General features: G+C 43.8%; 1 protein-coding gene across 5 annotated transcripts in view; it reads left to right on the top strand.

The window, feature by feature from the left end:
- ALKBH8 (alkB homolog 8, tRNA methyltransferase) overlaps positions 1-16,624 on the top strand; it is a 69,497-nt gene extending 52,873 nt beyond the window's left edge. For all 5 annotated transcript variants that reach the window (XM_084842713.1, XM_084842711.1, XM_084842715.1 and 2 more), the window contains 2 exons: positions 13,837-13,986; positions 15,290-16,624. In XM_084842713.1, the coding sequence (XP_084698839.1) occupies positions 13,837-13,986; positions 15,290-15,826 (687 nt within the window). In that variant the 3' untranslated portion in view covers positions 15,827-16,624. The remainder of the gene's footprint in view (positions 1-13,836; positions 13,987-15,289) is intronic.
- Positions 16,625-17,006: the final 382 nt, after the last annotated feature.

The raw sequence follows: 17,006 nt of genomic DNA, 5'->3' as shown, positions 1-17,006 counted from the left end.
AGAATGGCTTCACTAGTGAAGAATTCTGCCAGTGTGTCTGAGGTGTTCAGCCAGGATAGCTACCACAGCAGTGGCATAACTTGTGTTCCGCTGATGTAGCAGTGCTTGGCTCCTCAGCCGGCAGAACTTGAGTATAAGATTGCACCCTAAGAAAAGTAAAATGTTACCTGGTACACAGTTTGAAAGCTACTTTTAGACCATGTAAAACTGGGGTCAGCAACATAGTGCCCGATGGACTGTCGGAGGCTTGTTGAGGCACTCATTCCCCTAATGGTTTTTATTCCCTTTTAAAAATTAACATAGATTTATTCCCAGCAGCTGGAATTGCTTCAAATGAAAGTCTGGTCCTCCAGCTGCCACCACCTTTATTTCCTATGAGTGTCTCTGGGCCCTACATGAACCCAGAGGCATTCTTAAGAAGTAAAGATGATGGGCAGCTGGAAACCAGCACTTTGCTTTGAAGCACTCCAGGCTGTTTGGAAAAGAAAAGAAAAACGGATCCCCATCATCACTGCCTAGTAAGCTGGGATGGTGGTGAGAAGCAGCTTGAAGGTTGGCGGGCAGAGGGTGCCAGAGTCGGGGGAAGGTGGCAAGAGAGTGGAGAAGGCAGTGGGACTCAGTGTAGGGTGGGGGAAGCCATCGGGCCATGGGGGACAGCACAGGGGTAGGAAGGACAGGGGTTGTTTTGTGTGTGTTTTCTCTGTGGAGTGTGTGTGTTCTCTGTGGGGTGCTTTTGTCAGTGTATGTTTTGTGAATAGTTGTGGCCCCCATGGCAGCCATTTTGCGATGCTACCCACAACACTTAATATCCAAAATGAGCTCACTGGAAGAGACCCTTTATCGAAAAGAACAAGCCATATAGCTAGTCCTAAAGGATCTGACTGACTTCTTAAAGCGGCGAGGAAAGGTTTGCTTAAAAAAAAAAAAAGCTCCCTTCTTACAGCAGTCTGTCATTAAGATTTTCAGATTTCTCTCTCCAGCAAACTCTCGTTCAAGAACTGGAGTCTGCAATGTTCTTAACATCCCCAATGAACTAATAATTATTTTGAAGCTACAACATTCAGGCATAAACACGCCTGCTTATAAATCAGTAGATTCCTTCTGGTTTAAAATAAATTGCTGGAAGCAGATGCATTATAATTCCAGACAGGGTTTTTAATAGCAACTTATATTTTATAAGTGAATAGAAAGAAGCAGAGATAAACATGTCTGCCAATTATAATGATAATAATAATAAACCTTTCATTTTGAAAGACTCCAGTGTTTTTACAGTGTGTGTGTGTGTGTGTCTATCTATGTATAGAGAGAGAGACACACACACACACAGAATTACTGCTGAAAAGTGACTGGTTTTCTGCAGCAGAGCACAGCAGTGAATATAGAGCAGTGGTTTGCCAACTGGTATAGACTGGCAGCCAGGACAGCTGTCTAAATAATTTCCCCAACTCTATTTAGACACACACACCCCTCCCAGGCTACAGCTGTTCTGAAAGTTATACAAGATGGGGTGATGGGCTGTACCACTCCTGGACTATACCACTTCAGATTGTTCATGCTTCCCTGCGTTATTATGTATTTATTTCTTATAAAGCATTGTACAGATATTAAAAGATAAGACAGTCCCTCATCCCCCGCAGCAGGCTCATGCTCTAATAGACAGAATACAAAAGGAATGAGGAAAGCAAGCGCTGGAGCATCTTCTCCTGCATTGGCTGATGTTCGGGGCCAGGTTGGTCTCCCCCTTGCCATGATGTTCTTTCTGGGAGGCAGAGGGTGCATTTTCCCAGTGGACCTTGGTCCCATGAGCAGTGGCATGCCTTCATCTCTGCAGTCCCACAAACATATAGACAAACCAAAACTTCCTTACATGTAGAAAACTAGTACATCAGGGAGAAAGTTGTAGCATAGTCCTTTTCTCTGGTATGCTAGCAGGGAGGATTTTGTTTGGTTGTACTTAGAGGATCATTCAAAAATGTTGCTTCCCACCTGCAATCTGAAGTGGTACAGCCCAGGATTCTAATACCTCAGTCGGCTGCTTCATTCTGCATGATATGGGCCTGGCCACCACATGGGAAGCTCCCTCGTTGCTCGCTCATAGGGCAGGGAAGGTGAACAGGGATCAACAGCAAAGAAGAAGAAAAGCAGCAGGGCTGGGAGGCTCTAGGATTGGCAGTGGGCCACTTGCTGAAGCACAGCGTTCTATTAACCTGTCCCCTGTAGTGGCACCATAACACCTCAATTCACAGCTTTGGTGTGGTTTCCATCTGGACCTTATGTCTTTGACTATAGATCATGTGGAATGGCCAATCCAGCACTGACATTCCCAAGGGGCTTTCGAGACAGCCCTGTGTAATGGAAGCTAGTGATGGATTTCCTGTGCTGGCCAGAGGAGAGACAGGACTTGCTCTTGGGAACCTCTGATACTCTCTCAATCAAAGTGTTGTTTTATTAGGAACTGAAAAGGTAAAATATCTGGGAGATGAAGGACTCAAAACAGCAATGAACGATAAAAAATAGGGAGCCCACTGGGTATTCTCCCTTTTTCCCAGGGAGAGATGGACTTCTTCTTCTAGACACAGCACCTCCCCTCAAAGGTGATGTGACTCTCTGTGAGGGAAAACAAAACACTACGTGAAATAAATGTTAAAGGTCTGACTCAGAACAAGTGAAGCAAGGGAATTTCTCTCTCACTGTGGCTGCATGCTGTCATCTTTCTTGCTGTGTTTGTATGCATTTGCCAGAATTTAATTTGCTTCCTGAAGACTCTCATGCTATTAGTTATAGCTGAGATGTTTCTCTGGGGAGCCACATAATTTCATTTACTGGCTGGGTTTCAGAATTAGATGTAGTTCTCTCTCCATCAGCTTTCTGATAAGTTGCATCAATCAGATTTCAGTGGACTTAAGACTATCTAATTCCACCAGGTGGAGTTAGTTATTGTGAGGTAAAGCTAAATGACCACGTATCTCTTGGTCCTTTCTGATCCCTGAACCTGGAAAAATAATTCGTTTCTGCTGGATCATAATAGTAATTATCTTTTGCATCTTTCTATCTCTGTTGTTGTTGTTGTTATTGTTGTCGTTCAGTCGTGTCGACTCTTCGTGACCCCATGGACCATAGCACGCCAGGCCTTCCTGTCCTGCGCTCTCTCCCGGAGAGTGCTCAAGTTCATATTCATTGCATCAGTGATGCTATCTAGCCATCTCATCCTCTGCCGTCCCCTTCTCCTTTTGCCCTCAGTCTTTCCCAGCATCAGGGTCTTTTCCAGAGAGTTTTCTCTTCGCATTAGGTGGCCAAAATATTTGAGCTTCAGTTTCAGTATCTGTCCTTCCAATGAGCACTCAGGTCTATCTCTGTTACTAACTTGGTAATAGAAATAAATATGAGCACCGCTGAAATACAGCCACATGCTGGGGTGAAACCACAGCATTTTGATTTCTTCCTTTCACAGCCTTGAAGAAATGCAGACCACTTGGTAGGAAGAAAAAAAAAAGGCACAAAAACTGGCTGTTTCTTTCTTTCCTTTCTGTTTTGTATAGAAGCCTATTACAGAAATTCTTAAGCCCTGCTTGGATGATAATTTTTGCCAAGGAAAAGCCACCACAGGATTATTTTTCATGGTCATTTTCATGTAGTAAAGTTGAGTTCTGAATTCACTCCTTTGTAGTGAGGTTCAGTAGCTGGAAAATGATTTGAAATTAACTTTTGTCAGGATTTGGTAAATACCAGTTCACCATATGTATTCAGAAAACGGTTTCTCCTCAAGATTTTATTTTATGTATTTATCTCAGGTAAATTAGGCCATTCCCTCACAAGTCAGCTCCCAATGCATAAAACACAACGTATATAATCAACATTCAAATATACCCATAAAACAAAATAAAATTAACAATAAAAATAGCAGTATCACTAACAATAGCAATGGCCAGCCCAGCATATCAATGATGCAATTAATTAAAATAGTTAAAATTATTTTAGCATCAAGTCAGCAAGCAGCATAATAAAATCTTCCTAAGAAAAGGTGGTACTAAACAAATGGAGCTTTAGAGCCCCCATAAATGCCTGCAAAGATGGGGCCATATATATCTCGGTTGGAATAGAGTTCCACAACTGTGGGGCCACTGCCAAAAAGCCTGTGCATGCTTGCCAACCTAATTGCTCTGACCAGTGAGCCCAGTGAGCAGGGCCTCCAAGGCTGATCTCAGAGTGCAAGGAGGTTCGTATCTGTGGAGATGGGCCTTCAAATAACCTGGCTCCAAACTGTTTTGGACTTCAGTGACAGCACTTTGATGGCTTTTCCAATGCAGAGAGGATTGCATAGATCTGGTTTTAGAATCCAGATTACTGCAAGAGTTTCTCAGCTTTCACACTCTTCTGTGTATTCTGACCAGCGCTGGTTCTAGCTTTTGGAGGGCCCTTGGGCAAGGCACCCTCAGTGGGCCCTTCTCTTTCAGTGAGGCCACCTTCTCACCAGCATTGTCTCTTGCTGCTGCTCTTCTCTTCCTCCTCTTTGTTGTCACTGCTACCACCTGCTTGCATCTAGGCAGAGCGCCAATGAGCATGCAGCCAGTGGCATTTGCTCTTCCTCCTTCACATCTTCACCATTGTCTGGGCCACAGCAAAGGGCACATAAAGAAGTAGGTTGAAATGGTGAAAAGGAGAAGCAGCTCCAGGAAGCCCTTGTCAGTGGAGGTGTGGGCCCTTGGCAGATGCCCAACCATGCTGACCTTTGACACCAGCTCAGGACAGATAAAAGGGAGCCCTTCTTCACACAGCTCATAGTTAAACTATAGAATTCACTACCACAGGATGCAGTGATGGCCACCAATTTGGATGGCTTTAAAAGGGGGTTGGACAAATTCCTGGAGGAAAAGGCTATCAATGGCTACTAGTCTTGATGGCTATGTGCTACCTCCAGTACCAGAGGCTGTGAGCCTGTGTACATCAGTTGCTGGGGAACATGGGTGGGAGGGTGCTGTTGCGCTCATGTCCTGCTTATGGGTTCCTGGTTGACAGCTGGTTGGCCACTGTGTGAACAGAATGCTCGACTAGATGGACCCTTGGTCTGATCCAGCATGGCTCTTCTTATGCTCTTATGTTCTTATCCTTCTTCATCACTTCCCCTCATGACTGGACTTTGCCACACTGGTTCTAGATAAGAAATGGAACTGCCTCTCACCCAGTGTACCAGGTCCTGGAACTGCTTGTTTGCCTCTGTCTTGGCCCTGTGGTTTCTTGCTTGCAAAATCAAAGCTCCCACCCTTTCTACATTGGTGCCAGCATCAGCAATTGCAGCACCTGCTGCTCACCTACCCCATATCTCTCTTAGTGCCAAGTATCCTGGACTACTTTGCCTACTGCCTGACTCTTCCATTACTTGCTTCCTTGTAGTGCAAGGCCTCTCTGATCATTCCCTGGACTTGCCCTTTCCCTGTTCCTGTTTCTGAACTCAGATGGACTGTCACATGGTCAGGGATTGCATCCCCCCACCCCTGCCCAGCGTGGTCAGAGTGCAAATAACGTACCATATGCAGAAGATCTTGTTGGTAAGCCTGGCTGTGATTACTCAGTCGTGTCTTCATCTGCATGTACTCAGTGGTATTCATCTTTATTACTTCACATGCTCCAAGGCTGAGCTTTGGCATTCCAAGCAGATTGCTGGACTGAACTGTGTCTCAGATTAAACCTTGATTTACATCAGCATGTAAAAAGGAACGCAAGAGAGAATTAGTTAATTAGAATAATTTTAAAGTATTCTCTGATAACCCCCGTCAGAACACTACACCTGTTTAGCAACAATAAAATACAGGTTTGCGCTAATTCTCTGTCTAGTCATTTAGTGAATGCATGCAGTTTCCATCCTAATATTTACACCAAAGGCAAATTTAATCTGAAACCAGCATACCCTTGCTTTTTCTCCTCTGCATCTCAGTTGAGGCAATTGATGCTCCGAAGGCCTTTTCTTTAAATGCAAGATGGAATCTTTTTGTTTTGGACAGTGGATTTAATAAGTAGGACATTACAAGTAAGCCCAACTTCACAATTATTTGATATAATTTAGATGCAAATTAGGGCTTTATACTCTGGCAGTCATATGCTTTATTCCTCTTGGTTAGCTTAGCTGCAACTCATTACATTTCATCAGAGTACAGTGTTGTCCCTCTCAAGGTCATTTCAGTATTGTCTTTTTGATTGAATTCCTGCTTCCCAGTCAATTTGTACTGTACATACTATGATTGAAGTCAATGGAATATTTTCTACTTACAGCAGTACAAAGTGTGCATCATTGCCACAATGAAGGACCTTTTTTTTCAGTCTTTCAGTTGTTAGGATGAACATAGGACCTGTTCCAACATAATTTAAGATTCTGAACCTTTTATTTCTTTATTTTATTTAAGAAAGGTATATGCCACCTTTCATGAAAAGCCCTGCTCTGGCATATTATTTTATTGTAATACAAACATTGTGGCCCATGACAACCTGTGGCACCCACAGAGATCATGATGTACCCCTGCTTGGGGGTTATTGTGCGAACCCAGCTTGCATGGGTTGTTGTTGTTCAGTTGTTAACTCGTGTCCGACTCTTCGTGACCCCATGGACAATAGCACGCCAGGCCTTCCTGTCCTCCGCTCTCCCCCGGAGTGTGCTCAAGTTCATATTCATTGCATCGGTGATGCTATCTAGCCATCTCATCCTCTGCCGTCCCCTTCTCCTTTTGCCTTCAGTCTTTCCCAGCATCAGGGTCTTTTCCAGTGACTTTTCTCTTCGCATTTGGTGGCCAAAATATTTGAGCTTCAGCTTCAGTATCTGTCCTTCTAATGAGCACTCAGGGTTGATTTAGGATTGACTGAGTTGACCTCCTTGTAGTCCAGGGGACTCATAAGAGTCTTCTCCAGCTCCACAGTTCGAAAGCATCAATTCTTCGGTGCACAGCCTTCCTTATAGGCCAGCTCTCACAGCCATACGTTACTACTGGGAAAACCATAGCTTTGATTATACGGACCTTTGTTGGCAAGGTGATGTCTCTGCTTCTTACTATGCGTCTAGGTTTGCCATAGCTTTCCTCCCAAGGGGCAAGCGTCTTTTAGTTTCATGGCTACAGTCACTGTCTGCGGTGATCTTGGAGCCCAAGAAAATAAAATCTGTCACAGCTTCCATTTCTTCCCCTTCTATATGCCAGGAAGTGATGGGGCCAGATGCCATGATCTTCGTTTTTGTAATGTTGAATTTCAAACCAGCTTTTGCACTCTCCACTTTCACCCTCAACAAGAGGCTCTTTAGATCCTCTTCGCTTTCTGCCATTAGGGTGGTATCGTCTGCGTATTTGAGGTCGTTGATAATTCTCCTGGCAATCTTAATTCCGACCTGTGATTCATCCAACCCGGTGTTTCTCATGATGTACTCTGCATATACGTATACGCACATTTATATAAGTTAAATAAGCAGGGTGACAATATACAGCCTTGTCGTACTCCTTTCCCAATTTGGAACCAATTGGTTGTTCCACGTCTGGTTCTTACTGTTGCTTCTTGACCCTCATACAGGTTTCTCAGGAGACAGGTAAGGTGGTCTGGTACTCCCATCTCTTTAAGAATTTGCCACAGTTTGTTGTGATCCACACAATCAAAGGCTTGAGCGTAGTCAATGAAGCAGAAATAGACGTTTTTCTGGAATTCTCTTGCTTTCTCCATGATCCAGCGAATGTTGGCGATTTGATCTCTAGTTCCTCTGACTCTTTGGAATCCAGCTTGTACTTCTGGTAGTTCTTGGTTCACATACTGCTGAAGCCTAACTTGTAGGATTTTGAGCATCACCTTGCTGGTATGTGAAATGAGCAGAATTGTACAGTAGTTTGAACACTCTTTGGCATTGCCCTTCTTTGGAATTGGAATGTAAACTGACCTTTTCCAGATTTGTGGCCACTGTTGAGTGTTCCAAATGTGTTGGCATTTTGAGTGCAGCACTGTAACAGCATCATCTTTTAGGATTTTAAATAGCTCAGCTGGAATACTGTCATCTCCGCTAGCTTTGTGTTACTAATGCTTCCTAAGGCCCACTTGACTTCACTCTCGAGGATGTCCGGCTCAAGTTCAGTGACCGCACTATCGTGGCTATCAGGGACATTAAGATCTTTCCTGTATAGTTCTTCTGTGTATTCTTGCCACCTCTTCTTAATCTCATCTGCTTCTGTTAGGTCCCTGCCTTCTTTGTCCTTTATCATGCCCGTCTTTGCACAAAACGTTCCCTTGAGATCTCCGATGTTCTTGAAAAGATCTTTAGTCTTTCCCATTCTATTGTTTTCCTCGATTTCTTTGCATTGTTCATTTAAGAAGGCCTTCTTGTCTCTCCTTGCTGTTCTCTGGAACTCTGCATTCAGTTGGATAGATCTTCCCCTTTCTCCCTTGCTTTTTGCTTCCCTTCTTTCCTCAGCTACTTGTAAAGCCTCATCAGACAGCCACTTTGCTTTCTTGCATTTCTTTTTCTTTGGGATGGATTGAGTTGCTGCCTCCTGAACAATGTTACGGACCTCCTTCCATAGTTCCTCAGGCACTCTGTCTATCAGGTCTAATCCCTTAAATCTATTTGTCACCTCCACTGTATATTCATCAGGGATATGATTTAGGTCATACCTGAATGGTTTAGTGGTTTTCCCTATGTTCTTCAATTGAAGCCGAAATTTTGCAACAAGAAGCTCATGATCTGAGCCACAGTCAGCTCCAGGTCTTGTTTTTACTGACTGTATGGAGCTTCTCCGTCTTTGGCTGCAAAGGACATAATCAATCTGATTTCGATATTGACCATCTGGTGATGTCCATGTGTAGAGTCGCCTCTTGTGCTGTTGGAAAAGAGTGTTTGCTATGATCAGCGTGTTCTCTTGGCAAAACTCTATTAGCCTTTGTCCTGCTTCATTTTGTACACCAAGGCCATGCCTGCCTGTTATCCCAGTTATTTCTTCACTTCCTACTTTAGCATTCCAATCCCTATGATGAAAAGGACATCTTTTTTTGGTGTTAGTTCTAGAAGGTGTGGTAGGTCTTCATAGAACCGATGAACCTCAGCTTCTTCGGCCTCAGTGGTTGGGGCATAGACTTGAATTACTGTGATGTTGAATGGTTTGCCTTGGATTCGTACTGAGATCATTCTGTCATTTTTGAGATTGTACCTCAGTACTGCTTTTCCCACCCTTTTATTGACTATGAGTGCTACTCCATTTCTTCTAAGGGATTCTTGCCCACAGTAGTAGATATAATGGTCACCTGAATTAAATTCGCCCATGCTTGTCCATTTTAGTTCGCTGATTCCCAAGATGTCGATGTTCAATTTTACCATCTCATGTTATATGAGTTTTAAAACAGACCATGGGTTATGCGAGGGTTATTTTACCCTTGCATAACCCATGCTCACCAGGTTTGCATGACATGACAAACCCAGAGCATGGTTGGATATTCAAAATGGTGGCCGCACACACCATGAGGCTTCACCTCATGATGGCTGGGGGTGATGGGACTTGCAGTTGAACACATCCGGAGGGCACTCAGTTGGGGAAGGCTGAATCAGAGTATGGAATATCTATATTTCCTATTATTTTCCCTGTAACCTGTTTGAGGAGGTCAGATCCAGTACATAGGCTGCTAGTCACCCATCTCTACCAGTGGCAGCTAAAGTCAAAGAAACTGAGGATTTAAAATCCTTATTGGTTAATGCTCTCTCTTTCTCTCTCTCTCTCTCTCTCTCTCTGTATGTATGTATATGTGAGTGTGTATATATATATATATCTATATATCTACATATACACACACACAGAGGCTGGTGTAAAGTGGCACAACAGCAAAACAACAAGGAGGCTCTGGATCACCTGTGGATGAGGGCAGAAGCCAGAACATTATGCTTAATTTTTTTTTTTTATACTCTGTTGTTACTCATTCTGTTGTGCGTGTGTGTGTGTGTGTGTGTGTGTGTATAAGATGTGGTGGTTGAGTTGTGCCGGTGTCATATGGAAGCCAGCCCAGCCCTACCATCATCATCCCTATCTATCTATCTGTCTATCTATCTAATGTATATCCCATTTTTCTGCCAAATAAAATGGTGCTTAAGGCTGCTAACAATACAGTCCAGATTAAAATCAAAATCTGCCATGAGGCAGAGTGAAGCAGCCACCTCAGTCAGCAGAGGAAGGGAATGGGAGTGAGGTGTTGGAGGAGGACAGAGCAGCGTGTGCCACTCGGCCTGCCCTGCACCTCCTAAGGTAAAGCGAAGGACGCTGGCCCTTTGCCAGCATCGAAGTGAGATTCAGCTGCCAGCCCAGTCCAGTTGGCTTCTATACATGGAATGGGGGGGGGGGGGTGATCTTGTCCTTTGCCATAGGCAGCAAAATGTTTTGGGCCAACCCTTAAGGGAGCCATTTATTGCCATGTTGCATCCCATCTCTGGACTTAACATTCCATACTTTTCATTTTATATACATGGTTCATTAATCAACCTCTGCTCAGAGGTTTGTGCATCATGTTTTTATTGTCTTTCAGCAGCCAATTCATCAACTAAGTTATTCCTTTTGTGAATATTGTTGTATTCATAGCAAGCTGCTGCTGCCGGTAGAAATTTGCATTGTTCCCAGGTTTCTTATTTATTTATTTATTTCATTTCTATACTGCCCAATAGCTGAAGCTCTCTGGGTGGTTCACAAAAATTAAAACCAAACAACACACAATAAAACAATTTAAAATATATAGAACATTAAAACCACAATATAACAATACAACCACAATAAAACCTAGCAGCAGTGCAGGAGTTTAAAATACAGATTTAAAACAGCAAAGCTAAAAATTTAGAAAGCTAAAATGCTAAAATGCCTGGGAAAATAAAAAGGTCTTCACCTGGCACCGAAAGAAATACAATGTAGGTGCCAGGCGAACCTCACTAGGGATTTTAAAAAAAACTTTAATACATTACATATATCACGTTTACTTCATCATTACATATAGAATGCTATAGATATTAGGAGATTGGATAGGTTTCTTCAATGTGTGATGGTTATGAATAAATACAATGTTATTTATTCTCTGTGGCTTGGATCCTAACAACCCTTCCATGAACTGCACAGAGTTTTCAATTCTTACACGGGATTTTACCTCCCCACTTCCCCGTGCAACCCCTTGCATCCCTCATCTGCTTTTAAGTGTTGTGGGACTCTTGGTAATGGTATGGGATATATTGTGGGATGCTGCAGATGAAGGGGGGAGTCAGCAGAAATAGTCTCCCACCCCCTTGCACTAATAGGAGAGCAATGTTTCCCAACATTGATAGGCATAATTCTGTAAAGCTGCTCATGCTACAATCCTATTGGAGCCCCAAAGCTACCTATGAGGCAGTTTCAGGCTATTTGATGTGATCTCAAAGCCAAGCGAGAGTGTTGCACCAGCATTTCTTTTCTTGGGTTTGAAAGCCGAAATGATATCTCCTGCTGTGGGTCTCCATGCTATCTGGACTAGGCTTGTGAGCTTATCCTGTACGTGCTGTAAAGCACTACATTTGTAAGTAAATTAATAACCCCTATCCAGGCTTCCCCCCTGAAGTTTCCTAACACTTAGAAGTGAGGGGATGAAACTATATATAATCTATCTAACAGCCGCAATAGGATTGATCTTTTCACCCCACTGAGGCTTTTCTCACTATCTGGACCTCTGTTTGTTGTTGTTGTTGTTCAGTCATTAAGTCGTGTCCGACTCTTCGTGACCCCATGGACCAAAGGCAAACATCTAATTGTCTTCTCCAATGACTCCAATATTTGGGATGGGACGTCCCTGCCTCATGGGCCTAGTACACCCCAGTATTCATTTACTCCACCGGGATAAGAATGGGGAGGGAGCCCTTCAGCTTTTTTAACTACTACACTTAATTTGTATTAGCCGGGGTCCCCAGCATGGCACTGTGGGCACCTCCAATGGCGTCCATACAGCCCTTGACTCCCTGTCCCCTTTCAAAAAAATTAATAAAAATTGAAAAATGTTTGGGTGCCAGGTTTTCCTTCCTGTTCCTGAACCTGCTGCTTATTAGCTTTTCACTGGACAGAAAGAGAAAGCAAGACAAAGGGGCAGAGGGAAGAGAAAAAGTGAGGCTAGAGGCTAGGAGTGGGGAGAGAGAGAGAGCGCGCAAAGGGGAAAGGTCTATGTGGATGGGAAAAGATTGGGCAGGTCAGGAAGCAACCCTTTCCATTTCCCTCTCCCTCCCAGCCTCTAGCTTTGCTATTTCTCCCCACCCCCGCCCACAACTCTTGACTAGCCAGGCGCCCATGGTAGCCATTATATTGTTGTTGTTGTTGTTGTTATTATGTGACTAGCCACATCCTCCATGGGAGCCATTTTGTGGTGGTGCCCAGAGCACTTTCTCAGATGTGCCTACAGGTCCAAAATGTTTGGGGACCATTGGTCTTAGTAGTGATTCTAGCAACTCTGGTTTGAATTCCCCACAAGCTTGACAAACCAGCAGAACACTATGCATGCTGCCTCTTTCCCTTTATTTCTTTTTGAAAATACATAAATATCACAACTACAAATATTAGCTGCCATGTGCAGCCCTCTAATATAGCACATTACAGCTGCTATTATAGATTTGTATCCTATCCTACCTGCAGGGATCCCACAGTGGCATACATGTCAATTGTCCCATTGTATCCCATTGCTCCAATTATTTGAGCAGAGCACATAGGCAGTAAATCTCTTCTAGTTCAGGCTCTGTTTCTCACTGGCACTGATTATTCTGAATTAGTTGTTTGGTATTCTCCCTGCATTAAGGCTGGTTTAATGTGCTTTCTGTCTTCAGTAAATACAAATAGTGCCAGCAGTAAATATTCAGAAGTCTGAACTTCTCCTATTATCTGTCTGGTTGCAGATTATTTTATAATCGAAAGTAAATGTAATAATCTTGGGGGAAAAGTGAAGTAAGGATGCAGATGGCACAGAGGCAAAGCAGCTGAGAGGTCTTATTGTCTTGATCACTGACAATTGTATTGTTTTCATGAAAGATGTGCAGAAGAAATCTGTAATGGTGCTTGGGTTGAAGACAGTGGTAACAACCAAGTTGTTGTACAGCCTGTAAATGCAGCTTGGTGAAGGCAAGGTTGTAGGAAAAGGGAGAAGGGTTATGTCTGGAATACAGGTTTGGACTGGGAACTGCTGCTGGGTGAGGAGTCCTACATGCTTCCCTCTGGAACCCACCTCTTAAGCATAGAAATGTGCATGGCCAGGGGCTTGAGAACTGGCCTTGCGGGACACCTGTAAGGTAGTCGTGTAGACATGCCCACATGTCGTGATCATCATTTGATGTCCTGCTGCATGTTCAGCCTCCATCAGTTGTCACTGCAAGTAGCACATTTTCATTAGTTGTCTTCGCATAATACAACTCTCTCTTATGGAAGCCTCATCCAATCCCTTTTCTATGCTTCTTTTTGGGACAAACAAAAACTGCTCTTTTCCAGACTGGAATGGGGGCTCATCTCACTCAATCTTTGGACTACATCTCCCATCAGCCCCAGCCAGCAGGGTGGCAGTCAGGGATGCTGGGGGTTGTAGTCCAGAACATCTGGAGAACATCGCCAGATTAGGGAAGGCTGGTCTAAGCAAGGTTAAAATTTCAGGTCCAGTGTTGAATTCATCATTTTTTTTCCCTACAGAGGTAAAAATGCATCAGAATTCAAAATCCTCAGTGTTGTGTGGGAAAGATTTGTCAACAGGAAGATCTGTCTGTCAATTCCTGCCCATGGGTCATTCTTGCAAAATCCAGGTGGTTGTTGTGTTCATACCTTGTTCATGTACAATCCTCCCCATTTTCTCTTGTAGATTGGCTGTGATCGTAGCAAGACTCTTGTGGACATCAGTGGCGAGAAGGGATTTCAGGCCTTTGTGTGTGACGCACTCTCTGTGCCAATAAGAAGTGGCTCATGTGATGCTTGTATATCCATTGCGGTCATCCACCATTTTTCAACAGTGGTATGTCACTCTCTTGCCAACAATTCTTTGTAGTCTTCATACATAGGAAGCTGTCTTATACCAAGTCAGACTATTTGTCCATCAGTCCCAGTATTATCTACTTTGACTGGCAGCAGTGTTCAAGGGTCTCTGGTACAGGTCTTTCCTACTCCCTGATTGTTTTAACTGGAGATGCTGGAAAAGATGCTTGGTTCTTGAACCAAGAACCTTTTGCACATGCTCTACCACTTAACTATGATCCCTGAAGAGGCATAGAATAATACAGTAAGAAGGAAGAGAGTGTGTTGGCAACTTACAAACTAAGGGTCCAATCCTATTCCCATGCTGTCTGGGGAATTCTGGAAGTTGCAGGACTTTTGTCTGTCTAAACGTGCATAGGATTGCATCCTAAATGGTTTATGGTATGGGTATCTTCTGAAAGCTTTGCAAGACCAACCAATCTAGCTGATTTGGCTTTCAGTGGCTAAGATATAGCTAACTTGGTTTCAAATGCGTTCAGTTTTCCTATGCTGATTATGAGTACAGCATAGACCTCCCATGCTTTACTTCTCCGTCACTGCTTGGCTAAGGTACAATGAACACGTATTTCAGTGTACAGAAAGGATGCCAAAGGTTTGGAGCCTGGATACCTGAAGGACTTCTTCTGCCCAAACAGACCTGCCTGCACACTCTAGTCTTTGGAGGAGGCCCAGCTACACATCCTAGTGCAGTTACTAGGCATAAGGAGGAAGGCTTTCTTGGGTACAAGCGACAAGGCCTAGGCCAGCCTTCCCCAACCTGGTGCCCGCCAGGTGTGTTGGACTGCAACTCCCAGAATCCCTTCTGGGAGTTTATTTCAACACATTCAAAAGGCACCTGGTTGAGGAAAGCTGGCCTAGGTTATGGATTGCCTTGTTACATGGGTTTCAGAGAGCCCCCTCTTTCTGTAACTCTTAGGCACCAATTAAAATCATTCTTATTTAGGCACGCCTTTCAAGACTGTGCTCACATTTATTATTATGGAGGCTGCTCTTTTTTTTATGCTTCCCATTTTTTAATGTTTGCATGCTGGATTGTTTTTATTGTGTTCATTGGGGTTCACTGAGGTTGTGAGTTACCTTGGGGGCTCTATTAAAGAGCCAAAAAGTGGGATACAAATACTTTAATAAATAGAGAGAGCAATACAACTGCTTCTGATTATATAAATCAGTAGGACACATCAGTCTGGTTGTTGTTGTTGTTTACTGTACCAAGTTGTTGTTTTTACTTGTGGTCCTCTTGCTGTTGCCTTGAGACTGACTTGATTTGCTTTTCCCTTGACTAGGAGAGAAGGCTGGCTACTCTCTGCGAGTTAGTCCGGCTGCTGCGGCCAGGTGGAAGGGCGCTTGTTTATGTCTGGGCTATGGAACAGGAATACAACAAGCAGAAGTCTAAGTATCTGAAAGCAAAAAGAGCTCGCAATGGTAAGGTGGAGGAAATCGTCAGTGACGTGGTCCAGGAAATGGGCAAGAGTGACTGCCAGGGTTCAGTGTATCCCAATGAAAGCTTTAGTCAATGTAAGGGCCGGACAGCTCATGCCAAGTTGCCTGTTCATACCAACAGAACCTCCTTTGACTCCCAAGACTTGTTGGTCCCTTGGCATCTGAAAGAGGGCACAAAGAAAAAAGCAGGGTATGCCAAGCCACATCAACCTTTGGCTGGCTCCGCAAACTCACATGAACCTAGCCCTGTTTTCCACCGTTATTACCATGTCTTCTGTGAAGGAGAGCTGGAACTGATCTGCAGAAGGCTGGATTGCATAAAGATGCAAGCAAGTTACTACGACCAAGGAAACTGGTGTGTGGTTCTTGAAAAGCAGTGAAGTGTTAACAGTACCATTTTTGACATGAAGATTTGTTTACAGTGGTATTTCTGTAAAAAGGTATTCTGATGGCTTTTAGACCTGCCTTTCATTTCTAAAATAAATACTGTTTATACATCATTAGGATTAGTTAGTGCTGATTTGCTTCCTTGAATTATGATAACATATGTGAAAGTGCCAAGTTGTCTGACCACCCTCTGTCTGGAACCAAGATATTTGACAGAATCTTGAAAATTTCAGATTTTATATGCTTAAAATAGGATTTAGCTGTCATGGTACAGAAAGTGTATTTCATTTTTAATTTGAATGCTACCTTTCTACATTGCGGTTCTCAAGGCAAGTTTACAACCCTTAAAAATGAAAAAATATACAACAAAAATTATCTTTAACAGGTGTCGAACCTCAGGCCCATGGTGTAAATCTGACCTACCTGGGGTCCCAATCCGCCTTTCTGAGGTTCGCCAGGGTGCCATGTCCCCTTTCCCCTGACCAGTTGCTTGGTGGTTTTCCCACTTTTGTGCTGTTTTCCTCCATTCGAAAAGGTTGAAGTGCCTCTCCTAAGGCTTAGTTACTGGCAGTAAAAGCTTTACACTGCAACATGCGGGTTTGTTTGGTATTTTTGGCTCTAGCTACCATTGGAATGCAGCCCCTGAGAGTGTCTCTGAAATTGACTTTGGCCCTTGGGCCAAAAGAGGTTGGACATCCCTGATGTAGAATGACGGCATCGGATGAAAGCAAAGCCCCATTGAGGAGTTCAGTGCTTAAGGTGGGAGGGGGAGAGGGTGATGCTGGCCCCATCCTTCTATCACAACCCCATCACTCTCCATGCGTAAGGAGGGAGGGGGAGAGGGTGATGCTGGCCCCATCCTTCTATCGCAACCCCATCGCTCTCCATGCACTGGAGGGTGAAGATATGCATCAGGCGCTTACAGGTTCCCCGTGGGATTTAGAATCCTGGTTGCAGAGAGCCTCTGTGTGCAGAGCAGGCTCCCCATACAAACCTACACCCTTCAACACATTGAAGATAGTCAGACCAGCTTCTGGGAATACCATTGGGGAGACGGGGCGCTTATCCCCTCACACGGTGGTCATAACACCTGCATAATATAACTAAAGAGCCAATGATTACAATCAGTGAACACAAAATTTAATCATCTGTTTCATCATACCATGTTACAGT

Source organism: Heloderma suspectum, chromosome 3 (genome assembly GCF_057233095.1).
Source record: "Heloderma suspectum isolate Gila_16-S chromosome 3, 16-S_ref, whole genome shotgun sequence".
Classification (NCBI taxonomy): domain Eukaryota; kingdom Metazoa; phylum Chordata; class Lepidosauria; order Squamata; family Helodermatidae; genus Heloderma; species Heloderma suspectum.
The sequence above is the reverse complement of the archived record's forward strand: the minus strand, read 5'-3'. Positions and strand labels throughout refer to the sequence as shown.